This window comes from Poecilia reticulata, unplaced genomic scaffold, assembly GCF_904066995.2.
Source record: "Poecilia reticulata unplaced genomic scaffold, P_reticulata-male-v2 Scaffold_80, whole genome shotgun sequence".
NCBI lineage: Eukaryota > Metazoa > Chordata > Actinopteri > Cyprinodontiformes > Poeciliidae > Poecilia > Poecilia reticulata.
In genome coordinates, this window is record NW_027675178.1 from 33,362 (window position 1) to 53,556 (window position 20,195).

At 36.0% G+C, this 20,195-nt stretch overlaps 1 protein-coding gene across 2 annotated transcripts; it reads left to right on the forward strand.

The window, feature by feature from the left end:
- The first annotated feature begins 2,592 nt into the window (after positions 1–2,592).
- LOC145550546 (uncharacterized) lies at positions 2,593–18,944 on the forward strand. 2 transcript variants are annotated; one of them, XM_081604443.1, is made up of 13 exons: positions 2,593–2,772; positions 4,657–4,762; positions 4,883–4,986; positions 5,064–5,336; positions 5,526–5,619; positions 5,732–5,799; positions 5,888–6,109; positions 6,205–6,267; positions 6,346–6,477; positions 6,562–6,606; positions 6,784–6,894; positions 7,999–8,044; positions 18,654–18,944. In XM_081604443.1, the coding sequence occupies exons 2-13, from the start codon at positions 4,657–4,659 to the stop codon at positions 18,791–18,793; spliced, it is 1,404 nt and encodes a 467-aa protein (XP_081460569.1). In that variant the 5' UTR covers positions 2,593–2,772; the 3' UTR covers positions 18,794–18,944. The 2 variants fall into 2 exon arrangements, with proteins under 2 accessions (XP_081460569.1, XP_081460568.1); XM_081604442.1 differs by lacking the exon at positions 2,593–2,772 and having other exon boundaries at positions 4,535–4,762.
- The last annotated feature ends 1,251 nt before the right edge of the window (positions 18,945–20,195 follow it).

The following is a 20,195-nucleotide window of genomic DNA, read 5'->3' on the forward strand; positions in this document are numbered from 1 at the left end:
TGTTTTAAGAGTTTTTTTATGTCGGATTTGCCATTTTTTTGTGAATGTTAAGTATGTAGTGCATATGAATAGCTGTTCATAATCTTGTGGATATTTCTAATTTCATTGTGGAACAGGATATAGTTTAGGACATTTTCTAGGTGGTTTCTTTGTTTACTGGGGATCTATTTTTGAGTGGTGTACAGAAGTTTTTACGAATGATTAGTAGATCACAGCAGGTAATGGAACAAATTCATTAGTAATTTTCACAATGTTTTACAATCCTTTCTAAAATAATTGTAATATTAGAAACATTATTCATAAACCATTTTTTAAGAGGGTTAAAATCTAGCTGGTACATTCTTATTAGGTGGTAGGTTTTGTAATGCACTTTAAAGGTACCGTAATGTTTTATGGAAAATGGGTTAGATCAACCAACAAAGAAGAATACGTATTTTATTATCTTGCTATTTTTTTTGTCTTGATTTGTAATGTTCATGTTTGAATATTAAGTAATAGTTTGCATTGTTCAATATAATTAAGGTATTGGGTTAGATCAACAAAGAAGAATACTTTAAATTGTTATAGTGTACAAGGTGTTTTTTTACACAATACAAAAATTATTTGTAAGGAGTAAATAGTTTTCATTTGCTAAGATAGTGAAGGATTTTGTTTGGTGAGTAATAAATATCACACATTATTGAGAATATTCTATAACACTTTCAAATAAAACATTTCACTTTTTAAATATGGGCTCACTTCATAAAATCTGCTTTATTCATTCAATGTAAAATGTATAATAAGTTGAGGGTGAAGTACATGAATGTGATTAGGATACAGTGATACAATTAAAATGCAGTAATAAAACAATTTTGTTTTATTTTCTTCAAACGTCTTATGTCATATGTATTTATGCTAATTCTGATGTTTTATCCATCTTATTAGTTTCTCCTATGCTGCTTTACGTGAATGATGTGCGCGATTTATGTGTCAAGCCGGAACACCTATTTTTTTACGTTACCCTAACGCTGTTCTGATTTTGCCATCCCCAATCACTAGACTTTAAATCGTTTTGCAGAGCTCCCTGGCAATGCACAAAATATCTGGTGCAGATAGGGCCATGTACTGAGTACAGCTGTTTGATTAACCTAGTGGGTACAAGTGTGGACCCTTTTTTATAAGGCAAATTAAAGACAAAATGAATTCTGATAATCATAGATCGAGAAAAGTACATTATAGTGGATGTTAAGTAGTCATAGTTTAAAAAGTAGTCATTATTTCATATGCATGTCCAACAGGGACTGGTTTATATGCCATAATATATTTTCACAAAGAAATTGTTATTCAGTAATGGAAACATGAGTCAAAGTTATTAGAGCCAAAAGATCACATAGAAACTCCCGGTTTACTTATTTTATAGCAGTCTTTCCTCCAGTTTAAAAAAAATCATCATTAATATTTCAACTAAAGTAACATACTCCTAAAGATCTATCATTTATAATATTATTATGGAAATTTAAAATACAAAGGTTGATATTTTCAATCGTCTGATTCATGAGATCATTTCCCTACTTTGCTTATTTAGATAATTAAATATCAATTCTCCATTATGAGATGCATAGTAAGGAGCCTAATGAAAGAAAATAAAGGTTAGTTCAAAGTTTGAGACCAAAGGTTGTAACAATGTTTTTAATGCATGTGATATTAAAAACATGCAGAATAATCTAACATATCAGATTATTCTGCATATAATCTGATATATTATTTTACAGAAGCTCTTAGCATGACTGTTCCAGAAAGGAAGGTTAATAGCTGGAAAAATCACAGTATTACTAGATACATAATTTTATTAAACATGAAAACAAACTTTTATTATTAGTATATAAAAATAGCTAGTTAATTTAATAAAAACAAGTATGACTTGTATAAAAATAAATGTACATAAATAATGAGGAAAAATAAAGGTAATTATTATCAGAATCATATAAATAACTTTTTTAAATTGTTTAGAAGTTTTTTGTGTTTTTCATGATTCTATAAATAGAAATTTCTTTGGAGATTTCTGAAGTAGCATTGCAAAGCACAAACGCATTTCTTTACAATATATGGCATATTTCAAAGACCTTTTTAGTCTTTTAAAGTTACTAACAATTTTGTGCATGTAATCTGTAATTCTTCAGGCAATTGAATGTTTTTAATGATAGTCATATGAAATGGAATGTATGTTACAACAGCTTTCCAGAGAACCTAAAATTTTGCAGGTTACTCTTTATAGATTGCTTAATGGCATTATAGAGGGGCTTACAAGGAATTTAAGAGATATTGAATTCTTAGTCTTACTAGTCAACGCATATATCGTAAATGTTCATTCTAGATAGTCAAAATGTTGCTTTTTAAAGTGAAAATGCTTTGTAAGATACCTAGAATGTTACACATGAAACCGAATGTATGATAAAACTGCTTACCATAGCCGTTGCTATGCTGTTGCCTTCAAATATGGTTTGCAGCGAATGAGGAACGTGTATAGTCCGGTGACGTCATGCACAGTTTGCTCTATTGGTTGAAGTAGAGTTATGCTGTTATGTCATTGGTTGGTTTTTTTAAACAATCGGTTGAGTGGCCATTTTTACGGTCTTCCTTGAGAAATGAGTCAGTCTTGTACAGACACGCTCTGAGTTAGCTTCGTGTGAGCTTCGAGTTAGCAAACTTTTCAAACACCAGACGGAACTTTACTGAATAGCTTTTAAGCATATTTTGTTGGTTCATCAATTCTTCGAGGATATTTTCGTCGAGGTAAGTCCTTGCATGTGTTTGTTAAAGATGTTATGACTGACGTTTGTTGCGTTTGAAAATAAGTGTAGAGCTTTATTCATTTGCATTAACTTAAAGGCTGGTGGCGGCTAGCTACTTGAATGTAGTCGGCTCGTAGCCGCTAGTTACTTCGATGGAGTCGGCTTGTAGCGGCTAGCTACTTTGATGTAGTCGGCTTGTAGCCGCTAGTAGCCGCTAGTTACTTGGATGTTTTCGGCTTGTAGCGGCTAGCTACTTGGATGTTTTCGGCTTGTAGCCGCTAGTTACTTGGATGGAGTTGGCTTGTAGCGGCTAGCTACTTGGATGTTTTCGGCTTGTAGCCGCTAGTTACTTGGATGGAGTTGGCTTGTAGCGGCTAGCTACTTGGATGTTTTCGGCTTGTAGCGGCTAGCTACTTGGATGTTTTCGGCCATTAGCGGCTAGCTACTTGGATGTTTTCGGCTTGTAGCGGCTAGCTACTTGGATGTTTTCGGCTTGTAGCCGCTAGTTACTTGGATGGAGTTGGCTTGTAGCGGCTAGCTACTTGGATGTTTTCGGCTTGTAGTGGCTAGCTACTTGGATGTTTTCGGCTTGTAGCGGCTAGCTACTTGGATGTTTTCGGCTTGTAGCGGCTAGCTACTTGGATGTTTTCGGCTTGTAGCGGTTAGCTACTTGGATGTTTTCGGCTTGTAGCCGCTAGTTACTTGTATGGAGTTGGCTTGTAGCGGCTAGCTACTTGGATGTAGTCGGCTCGTAGCCGCTAGTAGCTGCTAGTTACTTGGATGGAGTTGGCTTGTAGCGGCTAGCTACTTGGATGTAGTTGGCTCGTAGCCGTTAGCTACTTGGATGGAGTCGGCTTGTAGCGGCTAGCTACTTGGATGTAGTTGGTGTCCAGTGTAGTTGTATCTATTTCTACTATAATATAGAAGTTAATTCAGAATATTGTACACCAAGCACCTTTTTGTAGTGTTGGATTCCAGAGTACAGTAAATCTTTATCCTTTTGCTTAGGGTTCGAGTGGATTAAATGGAAGAAAAGTTTCTTCAGAGCTACCGTAGACTTCCATATTACTGGGTTGCAGACAAGTGTTATTTACCAGGAGGAGAATTCAGATGTTGCTCAGGAAGAGGATTTATGCAGTTTAAAAAATGCTTGCTAATAACATTAGCATTCAGGCCTTTGAAAATGTTCATTAGTCTTATTGTATAAGATGAAGTTTGTAACACCAAATGGTTATTTATAATTCATTTAATGCTGGGTAAATCCCCAATATTATATCAAGTCATTTTTGCCAAAACATTATGGATCATATGTTAAATTGACACCCTTACTTAACTATAATTTAACTACACTGACCCATTTAGGGCTTAAGCACATAGCTATGATCCATTATGCTCCGTTTTTAACTGAAAAAAACCAGTTACTGATTACCATCTGCATTTTGGTTCATTCAGGTTGTGTATCTGTAGTCGATATTTTTAATTAGTATAATACGTGATATTCATGAGAAATATGGTAGTATCCTGATTCAAATTTGAGACTTGATGGGTATTTTTTGGATTTAATTCATTTTAAGGAAAATTAGGGGTTTTAAGCTGTGAAAGCTGCGTTTTGAGGTTGCTTTTTTGTTTGCTTTTTAGAATTAACTATTTTAGTTGGTACATTTTCTACTGCTGGATTCTTTTAGTGATTGTCATTTTTACATAATGTAAATTATGAAAGCTATGATTTAAAAAAAATACATTTTATTTTTTATAAAAGCAATGGCAAAAATCTTTAAATTTGTGGAGTGATTAATATTTTTTGTTTTTAATACATTTTTCAATTATATTGCTGTCATCATCTATAAATCTGTATGCCACTGAATCCTTTAATGTTTAAATGCAGATGCCTAGAGGAAAATCTTATCGAAGATCTCTGGCTGCTGTCCGACGAATGGAAACAGCTCGAGTCCGAGTAGGAATCCCAGTGACTTCCAGTGATTTTGTTTCACGTTGGTGTTTATTTTAATTACATTTTTTAAATGTGATGTATTTGATCCATATGAAATATTCAGAGTACCTATTTAAGTTGTTTAAAATACTTATTTCTATTTTTGCTTGTTCTTCAATAGGGAGTGGAACCGGCTGGCGACATCGAGTTAAAGACTGGCCCTCCAGCTCATTTACCAATCATTGTCACAAGCTTGTAATTCCGGAGGAGCGCTCTGATGGAAAAGTAAGTGTAATTAGAATTCATTTCAAATGGAATGTTTACATATTTCTCATCTTTCTATGTTTTTCTCTGTTTTAAAGTTTGTGCTGCTGATTGGCGCGTCTCATCTGCGATCGTTTGCTGATGGGATTGTTAAGATTTCGGATGGATGCATTGATTTTGGAGTGATGTGCACTCCTGGTGCGTCTGCAGCTGACTTGCGCATTGAGGCCTACCACGCTGTTGTTCCCCGTCAGCCTGATGCTGTCTGTGTGACGGCCCCTTCAAATAATCTTACTGCATCCCTTAATCCAGAGGAAGCAGGAGAGGAATTTGAAAAGTACCTTTTGACCGTCTTGTATCGTTGGCCTAAGGTATGTACTGTGTTTTCAGCAAGAATGTAAAGCAGTGTTCATTAATTTTAGTTTGCAGAGACCACTGTCTAGCATGTTTTAGGTATTTCCCTTTTGCTAGACATATGTAAAATGCAGAGCATTCACTGAGGTGTGGAATTGAGAAACGGTGATATAAGCATAAATGTCTAAATGGGTTGTTTTTCTTAGGTTTTTTGTACTGGCTTCCCCCTGCGCTTGACTGAATCCCTAGAGAAGCAGAACTTGTTTCAGCAAGAATTTCATCGCAGGGCAGCAAAGCTTGGTAGGTATTTAATACGTTTCTCTTTGGTAAAATGTATTATAGGTCTTTGTATGTTGTGTTTGATGAACGGAATGTATGATTTTTTATTTTTTTTTTATCCTGGTCTTTTCAGGTATCCCCTATTTTTCTGTAGCTGACTACTTTCCTCTGAAGCGTCTCAATCTGTGGAGCCCTGATGGCGTGAGTACATAGTCATTTTCAAAATAGGAAGGTAAAATTGTGCATTTCTATGGAATGTTAATTTTATCTCTCATTGTAATGTGTGCAGATCCACCTCAGCGATGACCACGGCATGCCCATTCTCCAGAAACTCATGTGGATGTTTGCTTATCGATATCTCGAAATGTCAACTCCAAAGCCACCGGTACAGAGTCAGGCAGCTACTGGTTACAAACCAAGATTTGTTCCTCGCATTGTCGTGAAAGGGGAGGAAAGAAGAGTCCCATCTTTGCCATCTTCAGAGTGGACTCTTGTGAGATCTGGCAGAAAGGTATCGATATATTTGCAGTTTCCTTGCAGTAGAAGAAAGATGTTTCTTTAACTGTTAAATATCTTAAACAACTCATATGTGCTCTATCTTTACAGAGGAACCACTCAGGGGAATTGGAATCTTCTGATTCACTGAAGACAAGGGTGGTTCATCACAAGGTATTTGAGGCTTGTAGCGATTTATAAGATCTAATTGTAAATGTTACTGGTATCTTAATTAAAAGTTTTATTTTGCAGATTGATGGGACTCCAGTATCGTTAAGAAAGTGTTCCGTTCTGTTGAATCCTTCCCGTTTTTCACCTGATATCTTGGTTGCCATGGAAACGGTCTCTCCATCAGACCTTTCAGATGTTCACACAGGCAATGAGGTAATTTGCAGAAGACTGGAAGTACCATTTACCATCTTAGTATTTTCTTTTATAAAGAATCCAAACCTGAAATGTTTGTTATAGACAAAGTCTGTGGAACATCAAAAGAAGTCAGCTGGGAGACAGCAGGTTTGTGAAAGCATAAGTTAATAATTTGTTATTGTAGAATAAAAGTATTTTGCAAATGAAGGTTTAATGTATAACAAATATTGAGTTGTGTTTTAACTGAAAACACGTTATATTGAATCTTTGTTGACTTTGTGCAAAGCAAGTTTAATATTTTGCTTTGGTCTCATTTGGTTTTAGGTTGAGGCTAAAGCTAAAGTAGCCAAGATGTCTGTCTGCAATGTGCTGCCTTGTGAATCTCAGGAGATGTTGAACTGTCTTGGTCTGTCGGCGAGTCCTCCCAGCCAGTTGGTATGTATTGTGATGTTTATCATTGTGTGTAATAAGAAAAATATTTTCTAATAGTCATAAAATCTAATTTATTTGGAATAATACAGTATAACTTATTTGTTTAATGTGTTATGCATAATGTTGGATATGTTTCAATCCATAAGATTGAAACGTTACATGTAAATATTTTGCAAGGACAGATTATCTGTACAAAAAGTAACAAAGTGTAAGCAATTAATCAGAATCCCCTCAATGAATTACTGAAATGTCAATTGACTATTTAAGATAATGCAAAAGATATTTCTTTGGATTGTAACAATGTTTCAGATGTAGTGTTAGCTTGAGTAGATGTAGAATCTCTAAAATAAAGAGGAAATCTTAGTATATATTTTAGGCCAAAAATGCTCAAGAGATCGTGCTTATTTTGATTAGAATATAAATGCAGTAGAAAAGGGTGAGGTTTTCAATTGTGTTGGAAGTGTTTGTACATTTTTATTTTTTTGGATGTAGCAGTTGTGCATGTCTACTTTCTTAAATACTTTTGAAGGTAATATGCTAAATGATGTCATAGTTTACTGGAAATGCGTCATTTGTTTGGAGCTTAATGGTGACTGCTGTGTTAGCACAAATATGTATATCAAAAGTAATGGTACATGTGGTATACTATGTACAAAATGAAATATAGATGGGTATCATGTTTAATGTTATCTGATTTGTCTTTTGGAGAAAAAAGTAATGCAAGCTTGCTTTCTAACATATTTTAGGAAAAGAACCAGACTGTAGATAAGAGTTAGACTGTAGGGAATGTTTTGTGTCTTCTGACATTTATAACCAATTAACAGAATGCAAAGAAAAACACTGATTGCAGGACCACTGTAATACACATTTTAGTTGGAACCTCTCTACAATAATCTTTAATTGCTTGTACATGTTACGTATTTATGTTGTAAGAAATGCTAAAATGAAACATTCAAATTATGTGCATATATTTTACAATTATTTGAGATTATTGAATAACTTAAGTAATTGTTTTGTGCAGTTCCGCTAAGCATTTTTCATTTAAGGAAAAAGACTTAATAAAGTGAAAATATAGAAGTCTTAACGTTTTTAAAATTTCCATTCTAGACGCTTGAGAGGAATGATTGCCAGTGCACGCCGACGTCATCCAAAGGTAAGACTGATCTTTTATGTAGGTGTTCGGAGGGGTTGCAGTCGGCTCTTGTCCCAGGGACATTTTTTGGTAGTAATCGGTCTACATCTGGGACCCTCATGTCTTGCAGTATTGTAGCCGCAATAAAACATCACATTTCTCCCATTTGTACCTGGAAGACGTCAGATGTAGATGAAGTCTCTGTGCAAGGTCGCAAGTTGGCGGAATATATTGCTCGAGAAAGACCCAGCATAGGCTCAAAGCCAGAGTTGTGCAAGTTGGTTCAAGATCAGACGATTTTTGGTGGAAAGTGGAATGTAGGAATTTGTGACATGGTGACATGTGATTTTGACCAGGAGGGGGAACTCTTTGAACTATTACAAATGTATTTGATGAGAAATGGAATGTGTATCTTTTGTTTCATGATGCAACTACCTTGGTAATCCAGCATGGAGAGTACTTTGCTGTTGTAGACTTTGGAACACGGAATTCGGAGGCTTAGCATCAGAATCTGGTACGCCTGTAGTGGTGTTTAACACAAGCTTACTTGATTTAATGGTTCATTTGAACAAACTTGGGGAATCCTTATATGCAACCGAATATGCAATCTATGCCATTTCTGTAAAAGAGATGTGCAGTAATATGGAAACATGCACAGCACTGACTGAAGACACACATTCTACAGATGCATGCCATGCTTCCAGTAGCCATGTTGCATCATTCAGTGGGTCATTTCATCAGGGTGATGATCGCTTTACATATGGTGGACTTCAGTGTGCAGCCATTAGTCTTGTAGCTTTAACAAAGCACACACTGACAAGCGTTTTTTCGTGGAATATTGAGATATTGGACGATGTACTGACTGTAGGTGATAAGCTGTACACAGCTTTGCATGACGGCCATTTAATCAGTGGTGGACATGAGCTTCTTGCTATTCCAGATTTGCCTGAAAATATTCATGTTGATGGACAGCATTTTGAATGTTTTTATCATGCAGATTATGCTTCTGGAGATGTGGATATAATGGGAGGACAGTTAATAGAGGAGGATGTGCTTACTACTCTCTGGGATGGATTGAGTAAGATGTGTGGAAAGTATGAAACGTGCTTTATGACAGTATGTGGCAGTACTTGTGCTCTCATCAGTAATAGTGGGCGTTATGCTATTGTAGACTCCCATGCACGTAACAATGAGGGCATGGTAGATGCACATGGTAAGAGCGTTGTTCTTTACTTTAACTGTATAGATGATGTCTTTGCATATCTTACAAGGCTTTCTGCTGAACTGAATGTCACTCGGAGGTTTTTGAGATCAGTGGAGTTGATATTGTTAAGATGGACTCAAGTAAAAGTGTATCTGAACATTCAGCTGCTGTTCCAAGTAGCACTAGTCTGTTTGAAGGGAGCAATGGTGATATACAGGAGGATTCTTATGGAGGACTTTCATTACAACTGCAAACATCAAACAGGGATGATGGTGATGATGATGTTGTTGTTACTGATGTCCAAAGTAAGGAATTGTATTTTAACCCCATCTCTGGAGACATTGCACGGTCATTGTGTGGCAAGTTGAATGTAGAGTTTGAACGGGCAAATTCTGTATCTTGCATGGTTGGTGAACTGGGTGTGCCATGTATGACAGAAAAATAGTAGGTGATGGAAACTGCTTTTTTAGAGCACTTAGTCAAGCTGTCAGTGGCAATCAGAAATCTCATCGCAAAATTCGGCTTGCTGTCACAAACCAGTTGAAAAAGAATTTCCAAATGTATACAAGTATTCTCAGAAATGAGTATTGTTCCATGTCAGAATATATTAGGACTTCAAGGATGCAATATGTTGGCAGTTGGGCAACTGAAGTAGAGATTCAAGCAGCAGCTGACTTTTTTGACATAAATATCTTTACTTATTGTAGTGATAAATGGCTTAAATATACATCTACAAACAGTTTGTGCAATCATGGTCTCTATTTGCAAAATATTAATGATAATCATTATGAGAATGTTCTTTGTGTAAAGCAGCCCAAGTCACAAATATGTTATGGTTATTGCACAAATCAAGATGTTTCTGGGAAATGTAAAACTCGGAAAGCTATTGCAAAACAAAAAATCGCTCTTGTAGAGATGGTCAAAACTGAGAGTTTTGTGCAAGAGGAGTGTGTGGGTATTGTGCAAGATGATCAAGAGACTTTGCTATTTACTCCCCTGTCTGAAGTTACTGCTAAAACTCTGTGCAACAAACTAAAAATAGACTTTGAAGAAAACAATTTCCAACCAGTAAAATTGGGAGGGCCTTTAGGAAGTGTGTGTAAAACTAAAAATATTGTAAATGATGCCAACAGTTTTTTCAGAGCTATATCTCATGTACTCAGCGGTTCACAGAACAATCACCGTAAAATTAGACTTGCTGTAGTTTCATATATAACCAAGAATGTAGAAGAATGTGAAGAGTTTCTGGGAAGAGATTATGCTTCTGTGTCAGAATATGTTAACCAGTCACAGATGAAGTACTTGGGTCACTGTGCTACCGAAATTGAGTTTAAATCTGCTGCAATCATGTTGGGATTGGACATTTATGTATTTAATGGCACACAGTGGAGCAAATACAGTTCAAATAACAGTAATTTTACTCATGAAGCTTTGTATCTTCAGAACTGTAATAATCATTTTGATGCCGTTATGTGTGTAAAGCAGGCTAATAAAGACTGTTGCTTTGAACTTTGTAATCCAAGTGGTTCATTACTGACAAAATCCATTCAAACAAGATCTTCCCAAGTACAGAAAGATGCAAAACAAACTGTAACGAGCAAAAAAAGAAACTACAGTTTTTCTATGTATTTAAGACAAAAAAGGAATGGGAAGGAAATGATCAAATACAAAACTCAAATGACATATATGCAAAAAGTAAAATTTAAGCAGAATAACAAATACAAGACAAATTTTTTATACAAGGAAAAGAAGAAAAACTCGAGTAGAACAAAATATCATGATGATGAGACTTATCGAAAAAAGGTTCAGCTGAGGACTATTAATAAATATACTAAAGACGAATCTCATCGAGAGAAACTGAAGCAAATTGGCATTGCGAAATATAAGAAAGACGAATCTTATCGAGAAAAACTGAAGCAAATTGGCATTGCGAAATATAAGAAAGACGAATCTTATCGAGAAAAACTGAAGCAAATTGGCATTGCGAAATATAAGAAAGACGAATCTTATCGAGACAAACTGAAGCAAATGAGCATTAAAAAGTATAATGAAAATGAATCTCATAGACAAAAAGTAAAAGAATCAAGTAAAAAGCAATACCTTTATCCAGGACATAAGTTGCACATAATATCAGATGTAAAGCTAAAAAGACGGGAGATTAAAGAAAAGTCAAAGGAGTTTGATTTTGTTGTTGCACAATTTTTGGAGAAGGTAAAAGAGGGGCCAAATTTTGTTTGTTGCGTTTGCTTTCGTCTGTTGTTCAAGCATCAGATATTGAATTGTCACAAAGACCAGTACAGAAAAACTAAAGAAATGTCTTTAATTGCAGATAAATGTATAAGTGACGATTATGTGCATAGGTGTGATGATGTGTGTGCATCTCCATGCACTCTTAATACCTGTCGAAATAGGCTGTATATCTGTTATTCTTGCCATTATAAAATGAGCAAAGGTCAAATACCCCCAGAAAGTTCATGTAATAATTTATCTGTTGATCCCATCCCACCTCAATTGGCATGTTTGAATACTTTGGAGCAACACTTAATTGCTTTACATATACCATTTATGAAAATGCTGGCTTTGCCCAAAGGTGGACAAAATGGAGTGCATGGACCTGTTACATGTGTCCCTACAAATATAGTTGAAACTTGTAGCCTGTTGCCAAGAAGTAATATGGAAGGCTGTTTGTTACCTGTGAAGTTGAAGCGTAAATTGACATACAAAGGTCATTATGATTATCAGTATGTCGATTCAATGCATGTCCAGGAAGCTCTTCGGTACTTGAAACATTGTAATTCTCATTATAAAGATGTAGAGTTCAATGAATCTTGGATCAATGAGTTTTCTCCAGAAGAAAATAGTTCAGTTTTAATAAAGAATGAAAGTGTTAAAGAAGATGAGGACATAGATGAAAATGATGATGACCTTTTACATGACAGACAGCAACACTGCATGTTCCAGGACACTTGTCTTATGCCAGTAGATATAGGACAAGAAGCTTTGGATCAATATGTTGATAATGTGTTGAATATTGCACCAAGTGAAAATAATAACCCGGTAAAATTGCTTTCTGATTGTACAAATGAAGCAAAATGTTTCCCTGTTTTGTTTCCTTTGGGGTATAATACATACCATGAAAAGCGGCAATATCGTTTGACTTTAAGCCGCTACTTTAATAACAGACTTCTTCATGCTGATGGTAGATTTGCACGTAATGTAGAATACATCTTCTTTGCTCAATACATGTCAGAACTGGAGCAAGTTGTCTCTAAAGTGTCTATAGCATTGCGTAAAGGCACAAGTCCTACATTTCAAAATATGACTGAGGTATTAAAAAATGAGGACTCTTTAAATAAGTTGTTACAGTTTGATGATGGGTATCGCTTCTTGAAACCCATTCGAGGAACACCTGCCTTCTGGCAGTCGGCTCAACGCGACTTGCTAGCTTGTGTTAGAATGTTGGGAAAACCCACATGGTTTGCCTCGTTTTCGTCTGCTGATATGAGATGGAAAAATTTACTTTACAGCATTTTGAAGCAGGAAGGGCGAACGCAGACTTTGGAACAGTTGCAGTGGGCAGATAAGTGTGAATTGCTGCGTCAAAATCCTGTTACTGCTGCCAGAATGTTTGATTTTAGATGGCATGTTTTTGTTAAAGAAGTTTTAATGTCTCCTTCAAATCCAATTGGAAAAATTGAAGACTACTATTATCGTGTAGAATTCCAGCAGCGTGGTTCTCCCCATTGTCATTGCCTTTTTTGGATTTCGGGTGCTCCAATTCTCGACAAGAACACGGATGAAGAGGTTACTGCATTTATTGATAAGTATGTAACATGTGAAATTCCAACTGAAGAAGATCCATTGTTTGAAGTTGTTACATCTGTACAGCAGCATTCAAAACGACATTCAAAATCTTGTAAAAAGAAAAAAACCGTTTGTCGTTTTAATTTCCCACGGCCTGCATCTTGCCGAACCTTTATTTGTCGTGGTGAAAAATATCAAGATCCAGTGAAGACTTGCAAATGCAATTTGGATAAAACTGATAAGGCAGATTGTGAATGTCTTAGCAAGGACAAGAAAAGTTGGGAACAAATTGAGAGAGATAGAGCAACTGATATTTTAACTAGTGTAAAGAATGCCATCTCGGATGAGAACTGTACATATAGTACTGTGGAAGAAATGTTTCAAGCTTTGGGGATAAGTCAAGGTTTATTTGAAACTGCATATAAGCGATCCAGTAGGAATACTCATGTAGTGTTGAAAAGACAAATTAATGAAATCTGGATTAATCAATATAGCAAGCCGCTGTTAAAAGCTTGGAATGCAAATATTGATATCCAGTACTGTGTTGATGCATATGCATGCTGTGTTTATATAGTATCTTACATGTCCAAAAGTGAGCGTGAAATTGGCCTTCTGTTGGGAAATGCGCAGAGAGAAGCAGCTAAAGATGGTAATGTTAGTGCTAAAGAGGCTTTAAAGACACTCGGTAGTGTCTATTTACATAACCGGGATGTTTGTGCTCAAGAAGCCGTGTACCGACTGACCAACATGCATTTAAAGGAGTGCTCTCGGAAAGTTGTTTTTATTCCAACAGGTGATAATATTGTGAAAATGAGTTTACCCATCTCTGTTTTGAGAGAAAAAGCTTCATCTCAGGATCTTACCTCAGAAGACATGTTTATGACCGGTATAGTTGACCGCTATAAGAATAGGCCGAATGAAGATGTGTTTTCTGATATGTGCCTGGCTACGTTTGCTTCAGAGTATCGTGTTTTGTCAAAAAATGAGAAATGTAGAAATTCAGTAAAGTTGAACAATGGCTTTGGGATTGTTGTAAAAAGAACTCGGACAAAACCAGCAGTTGTTCGATATGCACGTTTCTCTGAAACAAAACAACCAGAAAAGTTTTATCAAAGTATAATGCAGTTATTTCTGCCTTACCGCTCTGATAGTGAACTTAAACCTGCACATTGTGAAACCTTTGGTGACTTTTACAGGACTGGTGTTATTGGATTTGTTGATGGAACAAAACATTCTGTAAAGTCTGTTGTAGATTTAAATAGGAGTGAATTTGAGGTGGAATCTGATCATTTTGAGGCTGTGGACAATGTTACTGGTGATGTAATGCTGGAGGATACATGGGCAGAGTTGTGTCCTGAGGTTGAATTGGAACGCTTGGAGTGTGTTGAATTACGAAAAGAGAAACCAATAGAAAATGATGCTCAGGAAAATATTCCTGATTTAAGTTCTAACCCTAAAGACATTTCAGTATTTGAGAAAAAACAAATGAGTAGATCTGAAGGCCTTGCATTGATTAGATCTTTGAATGAAAAACAGTTTTCTGTTTTTTATCAAATCCGGCAGTGGTGTTTAAATAAGGTTAATGGAAAAAATCCAGAACCATTGCACATATTTATTACAGGGGGAGCCGGTACAGGAAAAAGTCATTTAATTAAGGCAATTGAATATGAATCAAAACGGTTATTGTCCACTGTGTGTAGGTTTCCTGATAATACATGCGTATTACTGACAGCTCCCACTGGCATTGCAGCGTATAATTTAGAAGCGACAACAATCCACACCACTTTTTCTATTGGAAAGGATGTACGCCTACCGTACACTCCTTTGGGCGAAGATAAACTAAATTCCTTGCGTGTCAAATATAGTGATCTTCAACTTCTTATTATAGATGAAATATCAATGGTCGATCACAATCTCTTATCATATGTTAACGGCCGATTGCGTCAGATTAAACAAACCACGAAAGTATATGGGGGTATCAGTATAATTACTGTCGGCGATGTCTATCAGCTCCCCCCTGTTCGAGGTAAGCCGATATACGCTGAGGGTGTTGCCACAAAAATATGGTCAGAGTTATTTCAAATTGTAGAATTAACTGAAATTGTGAGGCAAAAAGATGCTGTATTTTCTCAACTGCTTAACAGGATGAGAACTCGTTCCAAAAGTACACCAATGCTGCCTGATGATATAAACATTTTAAAACATTGTGAAACGGGTGAGGTTAGCTCAGCCTTGCACATATTTGCGACTAATAAACAAGTGAGCGAGCACAATATTCATCAATTATATCAGACTTGTCCTGAATTTGTTAGAATTGGGGCACAGGATTATGTAAATGATAAAAAAAACGGAAAATTGAGGTTGCTAGAAGGGAGTCATGCAAAAGCTTCAAATACCTGCTTATCAGAAGTGTTGTTATTGGGCAAAGGAGCACGTGTTATGTTGTGTAAAAATGTGGATGTTAATGATGGTTTAGCTAATGGTGTTGTTGGTACTGTGACAGAAATATTAATACCTGAAAAGGACAAGTTTCCTAAAGTTGTCTATGTTAAATTTGATGATGATCGAGTAGGCATGAAGAAGAGGAAGAGCTGCCACTATGCATCATCAGATTTAGCAGGATCAACACCTATTGAACCTGAGGAGGACAGAGCCACTGTTAAAGGCGGCTTGCGGCGGCAATTTCCACTCAAGTTAGCATGGGCATGCACTGTACACAAAGTTCAAGGAATGACTGTTGAGGAAGCTGTTGTTTCTTTTAGTAAAATCTTTGCCCCGGGACAAGCTTATGTGGCCGTGAGCCGTGTTAAAAGTCTTTCAGGATTGACGATTCAAGATTTTGATGAAAAGAGGATATATTGTAAGGATGACATTGCTGTAGCTCTTGAGGATATGAGACCCCTTTTGAGTGGATCTTTTCAGTTGGACCGATTTAACAAATCTCCTTTTACTGTATTCCTGATGAACGTGCAAAGTTTATCTCGGCATGTAAAAGATTTGGCTTGTTTTACAGAGAAATGGAAACCTAAATGTGTTGCTGTTACAGAAACATGGTTGACTTCAACTCAAACGGATACAGTAAAAATTGATGGTTACAGTTTCTCCAACCGTCCACGACATTTATCTTATTCTAACAGGCATCCACAATTGAGTGTGTTGCAAGACCAACAACATGGTGGTGTTGGCATTTATTGTGCAAATGACATTGAATTTGAAGTTCTGCAGCAGCCAGAGCTGAATTTGGAGTGTTTGGTGTACCGGTTTAGTAATTTAAAAATGGTCCTTGGGGTAATTTATCGCCCACCATTATATCCTCTGTCACTATTTAAAATAAATTTACAAATTTTGTTTGATTGGCTTGAAAAACAAAGCGACACAATAGCACTGATTGGAGATTTTAATGATGATATTTTGAAGTCATCAACTATCTCAAAATTTATGTCTGATAAAGGATACCTACAAATGGTTGATCAGCCAACCACTGAAAAAGGTACATTAATAGATCACGTTTATGTTAAATCAGAGATGCATAAAGTTGAAGCCGTAGTTGTGCCTACATATTTTAGTGATCACGAGGGAGTAATGTGTGTTTTTGAGCGGTTGTAATCATGTGATGTTTTGAAATATTTGGTTTTTCTTGATGAAAATGAATTTAAAAATGTTTAAGACTGCAAGACATTGAGCTACATTTGAAAGAGTGATGGCACTTACAAAAATTGGGCACTTTAAACACTAAGCAAAGCCACTAACTACATCTTTACTTCTGTTGCTCAAAACATTTTGATGGTTAGTCTGTGAAGCAGTTGTTCCATATGCCGCACTTAAACGGGCAGTGGGATGCTGTTTTCACATGGGTGGCCAAATAGGTATCCTTAGGCTTGAAAAGTGAAGCAGTTGTTCCATATGCCGCACATAAACGGGCAGTGGGATGCTGTTTTCACATGGATGGCCAAATAGGTATCCTTAGGCTTGAAAAGTGAAGCAGTTGTTCCATATGCCGCACATAAACGGGCAGTGGGATGCTGTTTTCACATGGATAGTCAGGGAATAATTAGAAGATACCCACTCCAAGACGACTGCAGCTGTCTCCGAACTACTGCCTCCTCAATTAAATTTGGTTAAGCACATTAATAAGAGGGAAAGACAGGGAGCAAAAACAAGGGATGCCCACATCCCACTTACACACACCTGACATACAAAAGGAAATGGGGAAAGATAAACCAAACCAAGGGGTCTTTGAGCTCCGCTTGCACTCACAACACTTTCATATCTACACCACACAATCAAATCAGATTTGATTGTGTTCACTGATCAGAGGAGGACAGTTCCTACATAAAATTGGAATTTAAAACCTCTCCTTAGAAAAAGGTTTCGTTTCCTGCATTAAGTTGCCATTTATTAAGCTTTGAAAGATGAACAATTGGATACAGACCTAAAAGGAATAATGAAAAAGCAACATTTTAACAATTGGCATATTATTGATATTTAATGTCCCTTTGGGATCAATAAAGGATTTTGAATTTGAATAATGATTAATATGTACATGTGTTAAATCTTGAAGCTGTTCTTAATGCAGGGTTTGCTTTACCTTGTCACATAGCACAAAAAAAGCAAAGGCAGTTTAATGGTACTTCCATTTGTGGAACTGGGTTCAATTCCCAGGACTGCCCGACTACATTTGTGCTGACGATTGAAGGTAAAAAAAAATTTAAAGTATGAAACCTCATAGCTTTAAATATTTAAAAAATATATATATAAATGAACAGTTTAACATTTTTTCCTTAATCTAAAATTGGGAGTTAAATAGAAAAATATCTGCATTTGCTTTATGCAATGAGTCCAGATAATTTTGCAAATTATCATGTTTAAAATGCCTCATATTTAAATGTACAAAAATGAAATCCAGGTTTAACTAGAGCTTTTTAACAAACATTTTAGCAGTGTACTATTTGTTTTGAAATCATAATTTATGGCTACATTCATTACAAAGCAAAAACAAATTTGAAGGAGCATTTTAAAAAAGATTGTAATATAAAATCATACACAGGAAAAGAGTTGAAATGTACAATTTCACAAATTGGTGATCCAATTCTAGCTTTCTCCTGTTATGTTTAACCTACTATTGTTCAAATAATTGACAGGTAAAGAGTTTATCATTTTAAAAAAATAGTTTGTATGATGTGAATTTTATTGTACAACCATGGAAAACATTGAAAACAAGCATGAAATTTGAAACCTCTTAAAAATATATATTTTTTGCATTAAGAAAGTGTAACCAGGACACAGTATTTCATTTTTGTTAGATTAACGTTAATTAATTTTATTTAAAGATTTACTTGAGAATAGAATCTTCTTTTATGTAATTCTTAGCAAAAAAATAAACGAAAAAAATAATCATTGTTTTTGTTTTAATGTGGGTTGAGTTTCATCTGACCAACTGCACTAAAATGTCTTAATGGACATGGTTAGTACACAGTCCATTCTATGTTGAAATGCACGAGTATTCAAAACAGTTTAATTATAATATAAAGGCATTTCACTAAAGTGAGGGGGAAAAATGTTTAAATTTAAGATTTATTTATTTTATAACCCTGTGTTGATAAGGTCTGTTTTTTTAAACAGGTCAGATTTCTCTTCGGAGTTCAGTTCCAGATTCTGTTTCTAGGTCCAGGACTCCTCTCTCTCTCTGCTGCAAAGTGGACCAGACTGATGAGCTGGACCCATACAGCGCATCAAAGGAAACATCATCTCATATCAACTAACAACCAATGAAGCAGTTAAACTGAAACTACTTGAATTGTAGAATACAGTCCATTCTATGTTGAAATGTATGAGTATTCACATGAGTTTCATTATAATATAAATGTATTTCACTACAGTGAGGGGGAAAAATGTGTTGATGTAAGCTTTTTTTCTTTTTATAGAGGGACCCCAGGTTAAGGTCTGTTTTTAAACAGGCAAGATTCTGTTACAGATTCCGTTTCCAGGTCCAGGACTCTTTCTCTCTGTTGCCAAGTCGACTAGACTGATGAGCTAGACCCCATAGTGCGCATCAAAGGAAACATCACCTCCTGTCAACTTCAAACCTGATGGAAGACATTCAGGCAACTGTCAAAACATCTTCACTCTGGAGTGGACCATTGTGAATGCAACTGGATTATTTCTGTTTTTCATCATTTGTCTCATAACTCCATCAATCAACTGATTAAATTCCTTCTAGAAAAGGAAAAACATATTGGATTTTCAGAACTGATTTAAAGAATTTCTCTTTACAAAATTTCTTTACCAATTGCATTATAAAATTAGGTAAGTTTATTTCATTAAAAGTAACATTTAAACAGTAATGATTTATTGGTTAATGTCAAGTGTCATAAGGATATTTTGAATGTCAACTTTGTATTAAAAGTGTCATAATTTACTGAATCACACTTTGACAAGTCATAAATATTCATGAAGGTTATTTATGTTCATGACAGGTGTTATGTAATGTTTATGAAAGTTTCATGACAGTTTATTCACCCCCTTCAAATAAAGTGTTACTAATCTTCATCCATCCATCCATTTTCTTCCGCTTATCCGGGGTCGGGTCAGAAGGAGGCCCAGACTTCCCTCTCCCCAGCCAGTTCTTCCAGCTCCTCCGGGGGAATCCCAAGGCGTTCCCAGGCCAGCCGAGAGACGTAATCCCTCCAGCGTGTCCTGGTCTTCCCCGAGGCCTCCTCCCGGTGGGACATGCCCGGAACACCTCCCCAGGGAAGCGTCCAGGAGGCATCCGATGGGCTCACCACCTGTCCGAGGGGCCAAAGGGGTCGGGTGCATTGTGCTATGGGCGCGGCCAAGGGAGGGGACCCTGGCGGTCTGATCCTCGGCTGCAGAAGCTGGTTACTAATCTTATTTCATCAATTCATTGGTTATTTTTATAATATCACTAATATATATATATTAGTGATATTATATTAGTCAATATTTATTGAACTTTGAGCTAAATCATTGAGATCCTTCTCTGCAATGGGGTAATTTTCAAAATGAATTTCCCCTACTACTCTCGAATTATTAAATAGTGACACTAGATATATTTTAAATATTTTGTTACAACACTGACATGTTTAACAATGAGAAATTAATAGTGGTCAAGCTCAGGAATAGATAAATTAATAATTACATGTT

Coding starts and splice junctions, on each gene's coding strand:
- LOC145550546 (XM_081604442.1), top strand. CDS start 4,651: ATGCAGATGCCTAGAGGAAAATCTTATCGAAGATCTCTGGCTGCTGTC. Junction 5,620..5,731: donor TCGCAGGGCAGCAAAGCTTG/GTAGGTATTTAA, acceptor TGGTCTTTTCAG/GTATCCCCTATTTTTCTGTA. Junction 6,268..6,345: donor CAAGGGTGGTTCATCACAAG/GTATTTGAGGCT, acceptor TTTATTTTGCAG/ATTGATGGGACTCCAGTATC.